The sequence below is a fragment of the Heliangelus exortis genome, chromosome 9 (genome assembly GCF_036169615.1).
Source record: "Heliangelus exortis chromosome 9, bHelExo1.hap1, whole genome shotgun sequence".
NCBI lineage: Eukaryota > Metazoa > Chordata > Aves > Apodiformes > Trochilidae > Heliangelus > Heliangelus exortis.
The window spans coordinates 9314795-9331390 of record NC_092430.1 but is presented as its reverse complement, the minus strand read 5'-3'; the positions used below and the strand labels follow the sequence as shown (position 1 = coordinate 9331390).

The 16596-nt window shown below is 44.4% G+C and overlaps 1 protein-coding gene across 2 annotated transcripts in view; it reads right to left on the bottom strand.

Moving 5' to 3' along the window:
* Positions 1 to 16596, bottom strand: part of VPS8 (VPS8 subunit of CORVET complex) — a 75947-nt gene that overhangs the window by 40519 nt on the left and 18832 nt on the right. The window contains exons 14-27 of one of the 2 annotated variants that reach the window (XM_071751992.1): positions 16244 to 16414; positions 13766 to 13840; positions 13118 to 13153; positions 10661 to 10751; positions 10004 to 10050; positions 9020 to 9109; positions 8692 to 8738; positions 7944 to 8166; positions 6955 to 7044; positions 5413 to 5464; positions 5075 to 5117; positions 4249 to 4321; positions 1292 to 1411; positions 643 to 714 (exon numbers count right to left, since the gene is read on the bottom strand). In XM_071751992.1, the coding sequence (XP_071608093.1) occupies positions 643 to 714; positions 1292 to 1411; positions 4249 to 4321; positions 5075 to 5117; positions 5413 to 5464; positions 6955 to 7044; positions 7944 to 8166; positions 8692 to 8738; positions 9020 to 9109; positions 10004 to 10050; positions 10661 to 10751; positions 13118 to 13153; positions 13766 to 13840; positions 16244 to 16414 (1230 nt within the window). The remainder of the gene's footprint in view (positions 1 to 642; positions 715 to 1291; positions 1412 to 4248; positions 4322 to 5074; positions 5118 to 5412; positions 5465 to 6954; positions 7045 to 7943; positions 8167 to 8691; positions 8739 to 9019; positions 9110 to 10003; positions 10051 to 10660; positions 10752 to 13117; positions 13154 to 13765; positions 13841 to 16243; positions 16415 to 16596) is intronic. The other variant, XM_071751993.1, reaches the window with a different exon arrangement.

The window sequence follows — 16596 nt, the reverse complement described above, 5'->3', positions numbered from 1 at the left end:
AAAAGCTACTTATGAGATATTTATACATAAGCAGCTTCCAAGTGGAGTTACTCATCATTAATGCTGACAGCTTTGAAGGGGAAAGCAAACGGCATTTTGGCAGCGACAGCTTTTAATGAGAGCCTCTGTTGTTAGGGAGGCTGCAGAGGACAAGTGATTTATCTAGAGCACCAGGCTGATAACTCTGACATTCCTCTCCTCTCCAGTTTGCTAAAGACAGGCCTGTCATTCTGAGTGGGATGCATCCCAAAACACAGTGTTTTACAGGCACAGGGAGCAGTTTTCTCAGGAGAGGGACAGCGCCCCTGCCAAGCACTTGGGTTTTCCTTGGGACCTTCCTCTTCCTGATCAGAAAGGAATCAGGGAGTGGAATCAATCAGAAGCAGATAAAAATAAACTTGAACAAGTGCAGCAAGGAGGAATTTGACTTTGTCACTGTATCCAGTGTGCATGAAGCATCACTTCCAAATACCCAAGCAATGGCCTTGGCCGAGGTGAATCCAGGCTCCAGCACAGCACCTCTCAGAGGTGTCACCAAGGGCAGGATTGAAAACACCTCACCAAATTCCAGGCTTTACAGCACAGGGCTGCGTGTGATTGGGGCAGATGTAAACACAGAGGTTAATTTTTAGGCACACTCACTTTCAGAAGGATGTCCACAATTCTCTGTTGATATTCCACAGCTTGCTTGTCATTCTTGAAGTCTTCAAAAGTCTGCAAGAGGCGAAACACTGACACCCTGAGAAGAATGCTAACCCCAGAAATACAAGAAAACACAAAGAAGCAGCTATTTCACAAAGCTGACAATGCCTTCAAGTCCCTGCTGTACAAAAAAGCTCAAGCTCCAAGATAGAATTTGCTCTTTTGTAACTAACAAAATGGTTCTTATCTATTCAGGTAAAAGGTCCAAACAGACAAAGGAAATTCAAGAAACTTGAAAGGAAGAGCAGTGACCCTTTATGCAGGAGAAAGATGTAAGCACTAAAAACAATCTTTACAAACATTATTCTTGTTTTACCTGTGCTTTAAATACGGTCTCTCTTACAGAAGTCTTCACTGCATAATCTCCTTTTCACAAATTTACATTTAGGGACATGAAGAACTATTAAAATCTTCGCTGATATCTTACAGAATGCACATCAAAACTGTTCCTGCATCAAGCCAGTAGCTATTGGTGAAGTTCAAGCATTTAAACTTTTAACTAGAAATCTTGCAGACCATGTGACCATGACACAGATGACAGAAGAACCAGGGTTTCATTTTTTTCTCTTGGAGATCACTGAGCTCTTACCAGGGCAAGAACATTAAGGAATTCCCTAGTGTCAAAGTGCAGCAAGGTCCTGACATAAGGGTAGACCTCTTCATCCACAGATCCCTCAGTTGAATGCAGCCGGATGAGAAACTCAAAGACCTGCAATGAAAAATCCAGAAAACCATAATCAGCTTTCCTATGGATTTCAGACAGCTGATAGCCCAAGTGCAGGAAAGCAGCCTTATTACTTGCTTTGCATCAGGCTTTAAAACACCCTAGGAGCCCACCAGGGTTCTTACTTGAATGATGTTTGCTGCTGCTTGTTAGCAGGAAAAACATCCCCCTCCTTAGACTTGCCAATCAGTTTAAGATCAAGCAAAACTGAAGATGAAGCCAAAATGAAGGCTCTTGCTTGCAGACAGAAGTGTGTGACATTAGGTAACTCTCTCCCCTTCCTGGCAGGTCTCCTTAGAAGCTGTACAACTCCTCCTTATCCAAGGCACAGCTCCTCTCCTTCTCAGCAGTTCCCCAGGAAAGAGCCATGCAACCTGCCTCCTCACTGAGGCACAAAGCTTTGTGCTGCAAACACTGACTCAGGTGCTGGTGAACTCTGGAGCACCTCTGCTGACTTTCAAGCTCCTTAGTTTTGCCCATGTCTCTCAAAATGAAAGCCACTCCCTTTCCTGATCCTCAACAGAGGTGGTCAGACCCTCCCTTCCAGGCAGTGACAGTTCCAGCTGTCTCAAACTCACAAGAGACGTGGCTACCTGCAGAGAGAGAGAGGGTGTTGCTGGCCAACCAGCCCACCTAAGGGTGTGCTGAGACACACTGGGATCCCATGGAGAACTGACCCTCAGGACATGCAACCTTCTCTCATTGCCTCCTGTTCCGAGTTGATTCTCCTCACACTACAGCGGCAATGAACCTGGAGGAGTTAGCAGCTTTACTCACAGAGCCACAACCTTCCCTGCTGGCCTCCTTGAACCTGACACCCACCTGTCACTCTTGAGAAAGCAGACTGGAATCCAGCCAGAAAGATACTGCATGCTCTCAGGAACACCATCAGAGGTCATGAAAAGGAGAGGTTGATGGTTCCTTCCCAGCACGACTGCTGCTGGTTGGGCTATCACCTCCCCTCACACCCCAAGCCACACAGGAGAGGGCAACAGCCCAGTGCTTGATCCAGCAAAGGGGAGCAGACTATTTTGCAATGGGTTTGCAGTAACCCAGAGCTTCCACATACACACAGCTACAAGCCCTGGGTTTGCAAATAAAAAAAAAAAAAACGAACAACCAAAATCAACCCAAAACACCCACCCTACAACAACAACAAAATACCTACCCCATTGCTCTGCAGAGAGAAAGTGCAAAACAGAAAGTGCTTCCTCTTACTGAGACTAAAGCAAAACACTAGAGACTCCAAAAAATGATTGTGGTAGAAACTGTCCAAAAACTCAGGAAGGAGTTTTATGAACACAAAATGACAACCAGAAGCATCCTCTGTTTTAAGAAATCAGAGATGGCTTCCGAGGAGTTAAGATTTGCCTTAAGCCAAGCTTGAGACACAGCTTAAAGAAATAAGTCAGCTTGGGGGCTCTGAGAGGAATAATGAATAAGGAAAGGAGATTTACTTGGCCACCTTCCATGACACGTAACCCACCTGTCTAGTCATACTTTTGGCATAAGTTCTGTGATTGCAGCCAGGAGCTCTCTCCCTATGCTGCAACCATTAAGAACATGCTCACCCACACCTGTCCAAATAATAAGGCATATGCAGTAGGACTTGATGCCTTGAAGCAACCTGCCAACCTCTTGGACAGTTCAGATGGACAAAGACCATTCCTCCTGATGTGAAAGCTCCTGTCACACATCAGGGACAGTGCAACAAATCAAGTGGAAATGGTGACACAGAACATGAAGGGATGCAGCTCAGGATTCAAATCTTGTCCCAGAGGAGGACAGTAGGATGAGCTGCCTTGTCACAGGGTACTAGCAGCACACAGCAACCTTAAGGGATTCAGCTGCTCTTCCTGCAGTGCCCTGGGATGATGATCTGGATGTTAGGTCACAGGTCTTCCTAGACCAAAGCCTTTTCCTCTTGTCCCCAGCTGAATAGCTGCAGCTACTACAAGGCTGGAAATTTATCTTCAGCATGTATCAGGTCATAATGAGCAGAGATGAGCACGAACACACAATAATTTAATTATGACCCTAAAGCCAGAAGCCCCAGAGAAACCTGCAGCCAAGAGCTACTTCATAGAGACATTTCTACCCACTACCATTTCTACCTGCTCAGCAATCACGGCACACTCCATCCCATCCACCCATTTGCTATGTATCTGCAGGTATGGCACAAGGAGTGACCTGGATTTAAGTGGCAGGGTATATATATATTCACCTTGCACGTGGGAATGACACCTAGAGGACACAGGGATACCTGTCCTGCACATTAAGCCTCAGAGGTGAAGATATGGTGACAAGATACTAGGGCAAAGACTGACAGAAATTAAAATGGGACCTTCATGGTGGCAAATGACTTTGCTGAACTTTACCCTCAGAGGGACAATATCTGAGGCAGGAAAACCAGAGGGAGGGATATTTAATTTATGCTGTCCTTGGTGTTCTCTCACTTCCTACTCCTGTCAACACCATCTGAAAACAGGGAAGATCCTCCCATTTTTGACACATCATAATCAAGTTTAGAAAGGACAGAGAGCTACAAATTGTTGCTAACTTTGTGATCAACAATAAGGAGAAAAACAAAATCAAAGTTATTGCCACTGAGAACCTTGTTTCCTTAATTACAGTTGAAAGAAATGTTCAGCCTGCCTGATTTAATTCTTTAAAAATCTTTGTGATGCTTACAGTGCTATATATTTGTATCACAAGGATATATCTATCAGATTAACAGTTTTTTATCAGTAAACCATGAAATAACACATACAAGAGTTTTAAAAACCTCATACTGCAAAGTTTCCTTCCAAGAGGTTGCTCACCTGATTTTTAACCAAAGGTACCAAATCTTCAGCAATATCACCCAATGGATATGCTCGGCCTGCCAAGCAGCAGCTATAGAAAAGGAGGGAAAAAGCATTTTTAATGCTTCCTAACATTAAACAGATTGAGGAAAACAGCTTATTTTTAGTCAGTTTCCAGGATGCTCTTAAAACTAGCCAAATACCTTTATCTACTAAGTGATGAAAGCAAACACTGCAGAGAGCACTGGTGCTAACACACAAGCCAGTGCCCTGCATGAATTTGCATCTGAAGTTTGCCATGCCACAGCAGAAAAGTTAACAGAGGAAACAGAGAATTTCTCACAAAAAAACTTCTCCTGTGTTTTAGGAAGCAGGAGTAATGCAGAATTTAATGCCCATTCTTTTGCAGAGACTCCAGGATGAGGAACTCACTAATTAATCACTATTGTGCAATCTCCAAATGCCAGGCAATACAGTAAGCAGCAGCTGAGGAGAGCTAGTCCCAAATGCTTGACATAAAGGGCTGAACCACAGCTTTTCAGGCAACAGGGTCCTTGTTCAAGGTGCACTGAGCTGAGAAAGAACTCTAACCAAATTCTAAAGACATGGCCTTGGCATATCAGCAGTAACTTGAGTGCTAAGTCTCCAACTCTGTCCTAGCCACCTCCTTACTCAAAGTGTAACAGGAGGCTGTTGTAACTGCAGGTCAGCTGTACAAAGCAGCCCTTGCTATTTTATTCAGTCTCTTAGACCAGGAAACACACTGTCAAATGATGCCCCCAGAGTGAGTTAAACACCTGGTGCCACCACAAGGTAGCCCCACACACCTTCTGAAGGACCTTACCTTATATACACAAGCAGCTTGTTGCCCATTATCACCTGCTCATCTACAAAACAAAAGTTATCTGTCACCTTTTATTCATCAAGAACACACAGAGAGGCAATTCTTACTTATAGCTGCTAGCAAAACATCTCCTCCAACCTGCATACACAGTGAGCAGAGCAGCTTTACACACAGCAAACAGTACTGGAGCACTTTGCTGCTCTCCAAGACCCTTACATAGGGTATTCTACTTCCCCCATTGCTGGAAGATACCAGAGATATTCAAAACACCAAATATGAAAGCAAATTCTTTTAAAAAGAATTCTTTTCTTTCCCCTTAAACAGAAAGAATTCCATACCTGTGAGAGACTTCCCAGCATTCAGTGGAGGAGCAATGACTTTGAACAGCTTCTGTAACAACAAAGGTGGCAGTATTCAAGCAGCTGGAAAAGCTCAAAGCAAAGAATCTGTGGGGTTTTACAGCAGGGATCAGTGGGGTGTCTGCCCCACAGAAACTACTTTCTCACCAGGGCTTAAAATAAAAAAAAAAAGGCAGCCAAAAAAAAGCAGCCTTCATTTAACCAGATCTAACCCCAAGCACAGGTCACACTGAAAAAAGCCACGTTCAGTATTCCCAAAAGTAACAGCCAGAGTATGACTGACCAGCCCCACATCCTGTTCCTGAACCTTCTGCCCCCAGAGTCTGTGCAAACCTTCAGCCTATCCAGCGGGGTCACCAGAGAGCCTGTGGTTTGGGTGTGTAAGCAACAGAAAACCTTATTTGTACTCAGACAGCTAATGCTGGGCTTATATAAGTCCTTTTTAAACTCATGTACACCTAAACAATCTCCTTCCTGAGAAAAAACAAATGAGATTATCACCCCAATTTGAAGATTTCCACACTCAAGTGGACCCAGCTCTGCTCCAGCACTGGTGAGAAATTACCAGCAGTGCTCCCAGAATGGAGCATGGTGATGTTATAGCTATAGGGTTCAAGAGCAACTGGTGTTACCAGCTGCAGCATCAACAGGGCCTTCAGTTACAGCATCACACTGAGCCCTGTGCTTCCTGTTGATAGGTGACCTCCCAGTGCTAGTAACAAAGCCTTCCTCCAAGCAAAGATTGTGCTGAGGGTTTTCTTCTGGATTCTGTACACAGGTGTGTTCACCCTTTGTTTCCATTACTCTTAAATGCATATTAATGCCAGTGGAAAAATGAACAGGTTCCCCAGGGAGGTGGCTGAAGCCTCATCCCTGGAGATATTCAAGGTGAGGCTTGAAGAGGCTCTGAGCAGCCTGATCCAGCTGAGGGTGTCCCTGCTTACTGCAGGCGGGTTGGACTAGGTGACCTTTAGAAGACCCTTCCAACAGAAATCATTCTGTGATTAATATACTCTTTTGTCAGGAGAGGAAGAACCATATGAAGGAAAAAAATCATGAGGGAGCCACAGAACCCCTCACGCCTACACCATTAATCCCATTGTGCAGAAAGTTGCTGCTTCCTCAGAACATCCCACCACCCAGGGCAGGCTCGCCAACAGCAACAAGGCTGTTGGCAGATTTGCAATGCAATCTCCTGAAGGCATCCTGTTATTCTCTCCTGCCATGTTTGTTTTATATTTATTTCATTAACATGACTACATTTCTTGCTCTAACTTTGCAGAGAGAGCATTGCTACCTTGGCAGGGAGATTCATGCAGGGAAGCACAGCCATTACAAATTACTTCTCCACTGCAACTAATCAAATCAACTGCACATATCATGCATGATTTTCTCCTTTGAAATTAAGAACCAGAATATATACATGATGAATGAGAAGACAAAGGATTGGGTTAGAAATGCTGCTTCTAGAAAAGGCTGTGTGCCCAACATGCAAGTAACTGCATGGAGCATCCTTCCTACCTCCATGGGGCTAATGAAGTCATTCATCCCACTGTTGTAGACATAGATCATGGCATCATAGAGGTGGTTTTCCCAGCACAGAAGAACAACCTGCAAGGCAAACAAGGTAGACATCCAGCTTGCTCTCAGCTCACTGCTTTCTCATTCATCAGCTTCTCCAGTACAACCCTTGCATTTGCATCATCCCACAGAATGAGAATTTCCACTGGCAGAACACCAGTCCCTGCAAAAACACCCCAAAGGGAATAGCCAGCTCCTTGTTCATGCAGCAAACATGAAGTCTTACTGCTGAGATTTTAACATTCATAACATGCAGGAGGCTAAGGAATAAACACAAAATGAAAATAATTTCTCCAACCCCCTTGATTACACTAGTCTGCCTTTTGGTTGGGTTAGTGAATCATTTTGTCAAGTTCCCAAGCAGTTCCCTCCTTGGAACATGGGAATAAAAGCTGACAGGAAAAAGAGGACTACTCAGCATAACACCCCCTTGCTCCTCTAATTTTGTCACACAGGAGCAAGCACCTGAGCAGGGCAGGCTGGCAGGCACCAGGGTTGGTTTTTAGTGCCACTGCAGCCTTTGATTTGAGGTAAGGAACTCCAACCAGGGAAGACTGATGGTCAGCATCAGACTAATCCTGAGGGACTCTGAGCTTCCAAGACATTCAGCTGCTGATGCAGTAAGCTCTGCCAGGACACAAACAGGGGGAGCAAAACACTGATAGGAGTGTGCATGCCACAAGAAGGGCACAGCATGTTAAACAGCTCCACATCCACTGAATTTGTTCCCAGGGACACAGGGCTATGTTCTGCTGCAAATTCATGACTAGAAGGCATGAATGGTTTGGACTACATAAGTCTTGTTGGCTGAAAGGTGACACCTTGTTTTTTGCATGCTCTGCTGTGCTTAAAAGCATGAGTTTGCATCAGCAGGGGATGTTGTCATCTATGGAGAGGAACTCAGTGCAGCAGACAGTGCAACAGCTCACCTGCTGGATGTCTAAGCTGGTGATATCCATATGCACAATGCAGGCTTCCAAATTTTCCAACCTGTTCTTGTCTTGGAAGTGAAGCAGCAAGTCTTTCATCACTTGAGCCGTGATTCCCATCAGCTTATCACTTAAGATATAAGGCTCCAAGCATTCCAGAAAGATGCCTTTAGCTACAGAATTCTCACTCATCTTATCATATATCTGGTTAAATAATAAATCCCTAGGAGGAAAGAAGTGTTGAGTTACCAAATCATCTTCTTAAACTCTTACTCATCTGCTTTCTGAGGGCTCCAAGTTAAACCCCATTTTATTTCTCAAGCTCAGAAGCTGAATGCTCTGTTTATGTCCTATATGGGAGCCACACAGAATTAGCTATGGGTGTTGCAGGAAAAATCCTGCTGTTAGAGGGGAAACAATGACAACAGGAAAATCTAGCAGGGCAGCTTCTTTTTTTAAGGGGAAGGTGTGGGGGGAACATCTTGATGCAAACTTTTCTTCCTCAGCACATCAATTAAAATTTAAGACACACTTTTATTTGGGCACTGGGTGCCCTGACTTTAATATCAGTTTTTAAATCAGTTTGAAAGGCTGGTAACTTTTTCACCAGCTTTCCTGTAAACTGTGATGTGATACATGATATGACAACAAGGATTCCTTTGAACCATGTGATGTTTTAGGAGGCAGCACTCAGGACTACATAGGTTGGTGACCTGGCTTGGGAGAAAGGTTGTGAACCCAGACTTACATGCGCTGGAGCAAGAGGCAGTAATCAACTATGACAGGCACCATGTCCTGTGGAAGAAACAAAAAAAAGCTGTAGGGACTGGTGAAAATCCTACCCAACAGAGCTCAAAATGAAGCCTGGCCAATCCAGAGCAGAGTCAATGTGACACTGGAGTCAGCTCTGACACCTCACCAAACCCAAGTCCTGATTTCACGAGTGAACATCAGAGAGATGAGAGTTGAGGTGAACCACAGAAATATTTTTCAAAAACAGACAACTCATTTTGGGAGCAAAGTCTTTTTTAAAGATTCAGGAGATTTATACTGAAGTGTCCTGTGGGGCAGCATACCTGAAAATGTTGCTCCATAACTTGGATTTTGCCTTGGTCAGGACATTTCTTCAAACTCCGATCCGCATAATGGAGAAGGATTTCAACCATCTGAGTCACAATAAACAAGAAAATTCACTCAAATCTTACAGTAGAGACACTACTTTTACACAGCATTTAACAGACTGACTTGGGGGTTGGCAGCACTGTAAACTCCTGTTTGTCCTCTTGTCCTATTTTGTGTCTGACCTCCTGTGGGCAGGAAGGAGCAGAGGGAAGAGGCTGCCAAGAGGACAGAGATGATGTGGCACAGAAGTGGCCTGGTGGGCTACTGCAGGCCTACACTAACTTCAGCTGACTGAGAAACTGGGCAGCCAGTCTGCCAGCAGATTTTCAGGCAGATGAACCCATCCTGAAGCACAAGGCTCCTCTGGGCCATGTTTTCACCCCAAGGTGAAGTTATAGTATATCTTAAACAGCAAAACTTATTTACCTGCAAACAAAACATATGTGAAGAACAATATACAGTTGAATAATTATAGCACTAATGATGTATTTTAAACATACCTTTCCCAGAAAAAACTTCCTGTAACTACTGAACAGGATCAGTTGAAGAGGTTATTTTATGTCATGCCATACAGGGACCAAAAAGTCTCCCTCCAGCAAGTTACCTACTGATGGGACACTTCTCAACCAAGTCAGGAAACTCTGAAGTTACCTTCAAAAAAAGTTTCTCTCCACTGTGAAGAGACGAGAGATCTCAAGGCCCAGATGACAGTGTCACATTTTGCTTTGTTAACCCTGCAGCAGGTTTTCTCCCCACCTTTACCCAAAAGGGATTTCCATGTCTCTTCTAAAATCCTACTCACACACGAGAGGCACATGTACATGTGGTACAGTTAGTTTGATGAACTTCTGAAGGACAGAAGTCATTCCTTCTAGGACCACAATTAGTATCACATCAGCAGACAGGAAAATTCAGTAAGGAAGAGATCAGTGACTCACTCTGTCTGCAATGACTGCTTTCCGCTTGCTTGTGTCCCCAGACAAGCCTAGAAAGAAGGAGGGGAGGGAAATAAAATTAAGCTTTTCTCACCTAAGCTACCACTGGAGATATAAAAAACCCACAGTTCAGATGCTAACTCTGCCAACCTGGAGACACAGAGCTCAGGATATCTAAGTACACTATTTTGGGCTCCACTTTTAGGCCACTCTTCTTCTGAAGAGCATATTCTCCCAACATAAAGACAGTTCCAGCACAGAAAAAAAAAAAAATCTGAGTGCTGTTGAACATTGCAAGAACAATTAAGGGTTGTAAACTCAGAGAAGACCTAAATGAAAGCATCTGACTGAACAGCACTCTGACAATTACCTACAGGTCACATATGACCTTCAGGAATATTTTAGATATTCAACACCTGGGTCCACCTCCTTCATGGCAAAGCAGCTCTTTGAAAGAACAGGCTGCTCCAAAATTCAAACTAACCCATACAAAGGTTCTGTTTCTGCCCAACCCAAAGCAACACAATCTGCTTTCTCTTCTTCAATTCCCTTCTAGGCTGTTTCCCCCCCTCCTCAAAACCTGCTTTCTTACATGTACAGTTTTAAAACTTCCCCTAGTGGTTTCAGTTAAATAACACCAAGCACCAAACCCAGACTTACCTACTACAGCCTTTGCTTTACCTTCGTAAAATGACCAAGCCAGAGCCAGGGCATCAGTCAGACGCTCTTGTTTCAGAAGGTGGTCAACTCTCTACAAGAGTAAAACTGGACCTCAGCATCACAGAAAAGATGATCCCCTCCCATTTTAGACCAGCATTTCCCAGTAGTGGCTCATGATTCCTGACAGCAAGGGGACGGGGAACCTCAGAAGCTCACAATACATCACAATGATCTCTGAAACATTCTCTCCTATGTACATTTTTTGCTGGAAAGTTAAAAAATAAGAAATGTGAGGCCCCCAGTACATCAAAAGTCCCTGTGAACTACTTTAGGTTCAGTGATGGATGCAGACCCACAGCACCAGTGAGTGCCTACAATCACAACCAAAATTTTCCATTCCCTATGGCTTCCTCACCATTTATGAGCACAACAAAAAACTCAGCCATGTTTTCAGCACACAGGTGTACTCATCCTACTTTTGATTTTCTTCTTTGCTGACAGTCAGCCAAGACTGAAGTAGGTCACAAGTGTATTCTACTGAAGGAATTGTTAACACATGAGGTCGAGCACCATTAGTCTGGCTACCTTAGCTCAAAATGTTACAATACTCCTTGAAAGGAGAGAGATTTTGAGCAGCCTCAGACCAGCACTCCACTGCAGCACAAACAGCCTCACACTCTACTACTTCACCTACTCAATTACAACTCATGAGCAAGTCCCCTACAACAGGGAGATCTCTAGCACTACAAGAACCAGACAGTAATTCAGGAGCATGGCTCAGAGCATGAAAGCCATGACTGACTGCTGAATTCCAGAAACACTATTGCATGAAATTGTGGGTCAAATCAAGACTTCTCATTACCAGTCTACTGAACCAAAGTTGGTGGTGAATGGCTGAGGGAAAACCAGCAAAGAGATCTTGGAAACCAAAAGCAGCACCTGTATAAAAAGTTCAGTAGAACTGAACCATTCCTATTTAATTAAAGGCCCTGATCCAGTGTCATGTGCTCACAATCATGATGAATACAAATAAGAGGAATGAGGCAGATAAGAGGAAAAGATGGTGAAGGTCACAGCTTAAAAGAGAGAGGTGAGGCTGGAAAGAATGACTATTGGAGTTCCCTGAGAACTGGCCCCTTTCTACATAATGATTTGGCCAGCTCACTTGGCATAAGATGAGTTTACTGATGACCAACTGTTCAACACATGAGTTGAGACAGCAGACCAGACAGAGACCAGACTGGATGAAGAACAGGTGACATTGTGCATGGCACTTTTAAGACCCTATCCAGAGTAGGATGAGCCAAAGTGCCTACCTATAATCAAAAAAACAAGAAAAAGGGGCTGCAGAGAACAGTGACAAGGAAAAAAAGAAAGGAATGGGAAGGTAATCTTACAAAAGGATGATGAAAGACCTTTGCTTAGCGTTGCAAAATAAAGTCTGAGAAAGAATATGCATACACTAAATAAACATACTGTGAAGTGATAATTCACAAAAGAAAAAGTGCTGTTTAACTCAAGTGAAAAGAGTACAGGGACAAATAGACAAACAGATCACTAAGCACTTCAGTGTGAAACTGGGCAGTTTCAGCTGTCAGCAAAAAAATATGTTTTAAAAAAATATTCTACCAAGGAAACAAGGATCTAAAATCCAATTAACTTTCTAGGTTGTCTTTGATGGATTTTATGATGTAGTTTCTGCAGTGGCTGGCGACAAATTATGGTGAGACAGATCTCCTTCCACTCCTGTATGCTCCCCTAGCAGCTAGAAGGCTCACAAACAGTTCTCCACAGTCACACAATGCACTAAATCCACCTCGTTAACATAAGTTGAAACACGGCCAGGCATTTTTCTCAGCCTGAAAGTTTATGCAAGCCAGAGCTCACAGCAATCAGGGACCCTGAACACAGAACTCACAACAGACTCCACAAATGCTCCCTCCCACCCCTTGAGCTTTATTAAATCACAGAAAGGCTGAGGTTGGAAGGGACCTTAGAGATCATCTACTCCAACCCCCCTGCCATGGCCAGGGACACCTCTCATCAGACAAGGTTGCTCAAGGCCTCATCCAGCCTGGCCCTGAACACCTCCAAGGATGGGGCAGCCACAGCTTCTCTGGGCATCCTGCGCCAGAGTCTCACCACCCTCATACTGAAGAACTTCTTCCTAAGATCCAGTCTAAACTTCTTCTCCTCCAGTTAAAATCCATTTCCCCTTGTCCTGTCACTGGCAATGTCTTAGAAAAGTCCCTCTGCAGCCTTCCTGTAGGTTCCCTTCAGGCATTGGAAGGCAGCTCTAAGGTCCCCCCAGACTCTTCTCTTCTCCAGGCTGAACAATCCCAGCTCCCTCAGCCTCTCCTCACAGCAGAGATGCTCCAGCCCCTGGATCATCTTTGTGGCCCTACATATTTAAGCAATTTGAACCTATTAAAATGTACAGTTTTCCTCTCAACCTACCTCTCTCCAGTTCCTCAATGTCATGACATGAACAGACTGAAAAAAAAAAGAGAAAAAAAAAATTATTTCTTTACTTACAGTTGTTCATGCAGCCTGTGACACCCCACAGACACATCAGAGCATGCTGGTACAGGTGAAGCTAAGTAAAGCAACCCTAAAGCTTGGCAAGGCAGGAGTACATTGGATGTTTATACAAAACAGAAATCATCCTTCACATGGCCTTACAACCCTCACTTATTCCCCCATCCTATTGGCCACTTCTCTTGGCCTCTTCATAGAAAGCCTGCACAGCAGCACTGGAAAAGCAAATTAGATACTCCTTTTATCAGTCCATACAACAGTCTAGTTTCTCCTGCTGTCTTAAGTTCTTCTGTTTACTCACTAGCACTTTTAGGACACAGGGAAAAGCAGGAATGGGAACTCTAGCTTAAAGCAGCATCAGGCAGGTTACTGTGAAACCATGATAATATGCCCATACCTTGGTTAAAAACAATTTGTTGCCCATTTCTTTCATCCCACAACATAAGAGCACAAAGGACCCATCCTTGATTCACATCCCCACAGAACAAACAACTGCCCTTCTCCAAAAGATGAGCTACCAGTAACAGTGAAAGTCCTGTAATGTTAATAACAGGTTCCCACATTTACCTTAGTTCCAAGGTAAAAGATTTGACCACCACAGCTGCTGATGGACTGGTAACAAGCTTTCTCTCCAACCAATGCCTACAGGGAAAAAAATAAACAGGAGTCAAATGGCTTCTTGTTGTTGGAGAGCTTCTCAACAAACGTGTATGTACTTCAACTTTAGAGACACTTTGTAATTTAGCAATCAGAATGAGGACTGGAAGAAAATAACACAGATTGCTGGGCAGTGGTAAGTAAAATTGCTCTGCTGTCACACTTCCCTGTTTGTGAACACAGCTTCAAGTGCTACTGAGCTGCCCAGGAAACATCAGGACCCACAAATAGTGCTCTGTATCTACTCTCTGATGAGTCTCTGATGTTCCAGGGTTCCTTCCTTGCCTTCTGCTTTTTCACAAACCTTCCTCAAGGGTAAGTGTGTAGGAGAGGCAGATAGAAATATTGTTGAAGTGAGAGATGCTACAACAGAAGTTTGATTGCCACAGTTACCCAAGGCAGAGCTGCTTGTCCTGTCCCTTCCCTCAGCCTGGCCAGGTGAGGAAACTTCTTGGATCTCTTCCCACAAAATGTGTCCATTCAGGGACTGCCACAATAACTCTCCAGCCTGCTCAGTACCGGAGTTAAATGTCCCCTGCATCTTTCTTTAGATGCCCCAGTAGAAGAATTGGGTCTGACAGTCTCCATCCACAAACCCAGGCATCTCTGAAACCATAACCTCTCTTCTGGGGGTGGCAGCCTCATTTAAGATTTGCCTTGTAGAGTGCCTGCAGAACTAACACAGGAAGAGTTGGATTTCTGATCCTCTGAGGCATGACAAAAAACTTCCCATCAGAGTCTTTCACTCAATTGCTCTGGAATAGATCTGTCTTGTAGATCCTGCTGAAATGCAGGGAAAGAGACTGTTTCACAGTCTCATGATTTCCAAATGCCTTTATAGACTTCAGATCTCATCTGGCACGCACTGTCAGTGATGGAAGCAGGGGTCTTTTCTAGACTCATAGAGGCATTAACCTGCAGCACTTATATGGGCCCACCAATTTCTCCAGCCACGTGTCTCTGGCTCTGGTAGCATCACCAGAAATCCTCAGAGGACACTGCAGGGTTTCTGGAACTGAGTGAAAAGCTCTGAATAACGATACAACCTAGCAGAGACAGCTTGCACACCACCCCAGTGCCAATCTCCAGCTATGTTCTGGGAGGCTGGTGCAACACAAAAACTCTTCTTAGAGCAGACTCCACATTCTGACCTTTTTTTCCTCACCATGCACCTGCAGCAGAAGGAATGCCAGCAGTGGTAGGAGAGTGCAGCAGATAGAGAAGCCAGATAAGCAGCAACTAAAGGCTGCAAAGACTCCTCATGGATCTGCCAGTTGGCCTGCAAGCAACCTTCTGCTCCTTGGTGCTCAAAGGGAACCACGAGCATGAGGTCTTTTTTTAATGGAAATCTGCCATCCTGCATGGAGGGCATTTCTCCTTGGGCTTCTAGAGCTGAGTCAAGACCACACGCTGGGCTTGGAACTGCCAGTCCAAACTACAGCCTGACAGGAGCCTTCTGCTACCTCTCTGAGCCAGGAAGTCCCCAGGGCCACAGCAGAATTGAACATGAACCACATCATCGAGCTGTGGAATTTTTTGGGAGGTTTGAATGCAAGGATGGAAGGGAAACTGTTTCCAAAACAGAGAAGCTGATTTTTCTACTGAAAGCAATAACTTTCCCTACACCACAGCTTAAAAAAAAAAGCTTCCACAATGCTACGGCAACACAAATACCTCATCAGAGGGGGTCTGCTGCAGAAGGTGGGGTGGCTTACAGGAGCTGTCAGGAGCCACTGAAATGATCATCCATTTCAGGAATAAAACATGGTCAGACACCACATGGACCAGGGTCCAAAGAAACTCTCAAAAACAGCATGAAAGTGAACATAAAAGAAAGACAACAAAACAAAAAGAGGAAAACTGTAGAAAACACAATATTTGAAATGCTGTAGCTTCCACTAGTGTGGTGGGTTTTTAACTTCAAACGAGAAAGTCATGTAAGCACCTACAAGCACAGGAATTATGGTTCAATGTCTCTATCCCTGCGTGACCACCTGTGAGAGGAGGGCAGGGAAGGGGTGTATGAGTATTCCAAAGCTTGGCAACTTAAGAACAGCTCCCAACCCCAGCAATGCACAAAGGGAAAGATGGCTGCTAGCTGGCCACATCAACATAAATCACATTTACCATGAGGCTAGTGGAAAAATGGATCAGGTTGCCCAAGAAGGTGGTTGAGGCCTCATCCCTGGAGATATTCAATCTAGTTGAGGGTGTCCCTGCTTACTGCAGGGGGGTTGGACTAGATGACCTTTAGAGGTCCATTCCAACCCAAACCATTCTGTGACTGTATGCTAACACCACGCATCATTCATGAGATGCTTAAAAAAGGCTTTTTTTCCCAAAGCTCCAGGCTTCCACTTGGAAAGTATCTGAAACATTTGTGTTTACCAGAGCTTCACTGACGTTGCCCCCTGTAGCCAGGGATTTGAAGTGGCTGCTGTTGTAGACAAGCTGAACTTCTGAGATCTCTATGGTCTCCAGCTCCTCCTGTGTCTGACGATCTATAACGTGCAGCTTCTCCACACTGTCCAGCAGCACTGCTGTCCGGGAGTTTATCCACTGAAAAAAGCCCAAAATTGGAGATTTCATCAACACCAACACAATTAGAGGCCAACTGAGCAGGCTTTGGATATACTCCTGAGTTACAATAGGAAGCTGTAGGATAGCTAGTAGCTTTCTTACCATACATGGTCACTCAACAGCACACAGGCATAACTCCAAAGGTAAAGATAGGAGGGCTC